This window comes from Sylvia atricapilla, chromosome 29 (genome assembly GCF_009819655.1).
Source record: "Sylvia atricapilla isolate bSylAtr1 chromosome 29, bSylAtr1.pri, whole genome shotgun sequence".
In the NCBI taxonomy this organism is placed as follows: Eukaryota; Metazoa; Chordata; class Aves; order Passeriformes; family Sylviidae; genus Sylvia; species Sylvia atricapilla.
In genome coordinates, this window is record NC_089168.1 from 1,737,636 (window position 1) to 1,738,799 (window position 1,164).

Sequence of the window (1,164 nt, forward strand, 5' to 3'; positions counted from 1 at the left end):
CTGAATTTCTCTTCCCCAGGCGCGGCGTGGTACCCGACGGGTCATTGCGGGGGACTTTTTTGAGGAAAAAAAAAAAAAAAAGGGAATTTTACGGAGTATTTTTTTCAGGAAAAATTCATTTTTTCCCATTTTTTCGTGGAAAAAATTCCGATTTTCATGCTGAATTTTGCTTTTCCCAGGCGCGCCGTGGTACCCGACGGGTCATTGCGGGGGACTTTTTTGAGGGAAAAAAAAAAATAAAAAGGGAATTTTACGGAGTATTTTTTCCGGGAAAAATCCATTTTCCCCCCATATTTTCGTGTCAAAAAAATTAATTTTCATGCTGAATTTTGCTTTTCCCAGGCGCTCCGTGGTACCCGACGGGTCATTGCGGGGGACCTTTTTGAGGAAAAAAAGTAAAAAAATAAAAAGGGAATTTTACGGAGTATTTTTTCCGGGAAAAATTCATTTTTTCGTGGAAAACAATCCGATTTTCACGCTGAATTTTGCTTTTCCAGGCGCGCCGTGGTACCCGCTGCACACGCGCTCCCGCAAGAAGCGCAAGCCGTACTCCAAGCTGCAGCTGGCCGAGCTGGAGGGAGAATTCTTGGTGAACGAATTCATCACCCGCCAGCGGCGCCGGGAGCTCTCGGACCGCCTCAACCTCAGCGACCAGCAGGTGAAAATCTGGTTCCAGAACCGCCGCATGAAAAAGAAAAGACTCCTCCTGCGGGAGCAGGCGCTCTCCTTCTTTTAAGTTAAAAAAAAAAAATTAAATTAAATTAATATTAAAAAAAAAAAAATTTAAAAAAAAAAAATCCGCGGTTTTTCGGTCTAAAAAAAGGGCCGGGGAATTGAAGGGGAAATGAAAGAAAAATTGAGATTTTAACCCCCGTAAATGGAGACTTTGAGTTCCCCGACCTGAGAGGGGAAAAAGGGGGAAAAACGCGCTAAAAAATGGGGGGAAAAATTATAATTAACGCGAAGAAAAGTGAAGGAAATGGCGAAATGGTTGTAAATATTGGGAATTGTAAATATCGGGAATTTGGCCCGGGGAGGAAGGAAAAGGCTCGCGGAGGGAGGAAGGGACGAGGTTTACGTTTTATTCTTTTGTTAATTTGAATTTTGATTTTTTGGGAGGTTTTTTGTTTTCCCCGAGGCCCGGCGCAGGGAGGGGAAGGAGCC

At 43.7% G+C, this 1,164-nt stretch overlaps 1 protein-coding gene across 1 annotated transcript in view; it reads left to right on the plus strand.

Annotated features, from left to right (window-relative positions):
• The window catches only part of HOXC12 (homeobox C12), a 1,808-nt gene extending 1,054 nt beyond the window's left edge, over positions 1-754 (plus strand). The window contains exon 2 of the mRNA XM_066337430.1: positions 498-754. Within this exon, the coding sequence (XP_066193527.1) occupies positions 498-736 (239 nt within the window). The 3' untranslated portion in view covers positions 737-754. The remainder of the gene's footprint in view (positions 1-497) is intronic.
• The last annotated feature ends 410 nt before the right edge of the window (positions 755-1,164 follow it).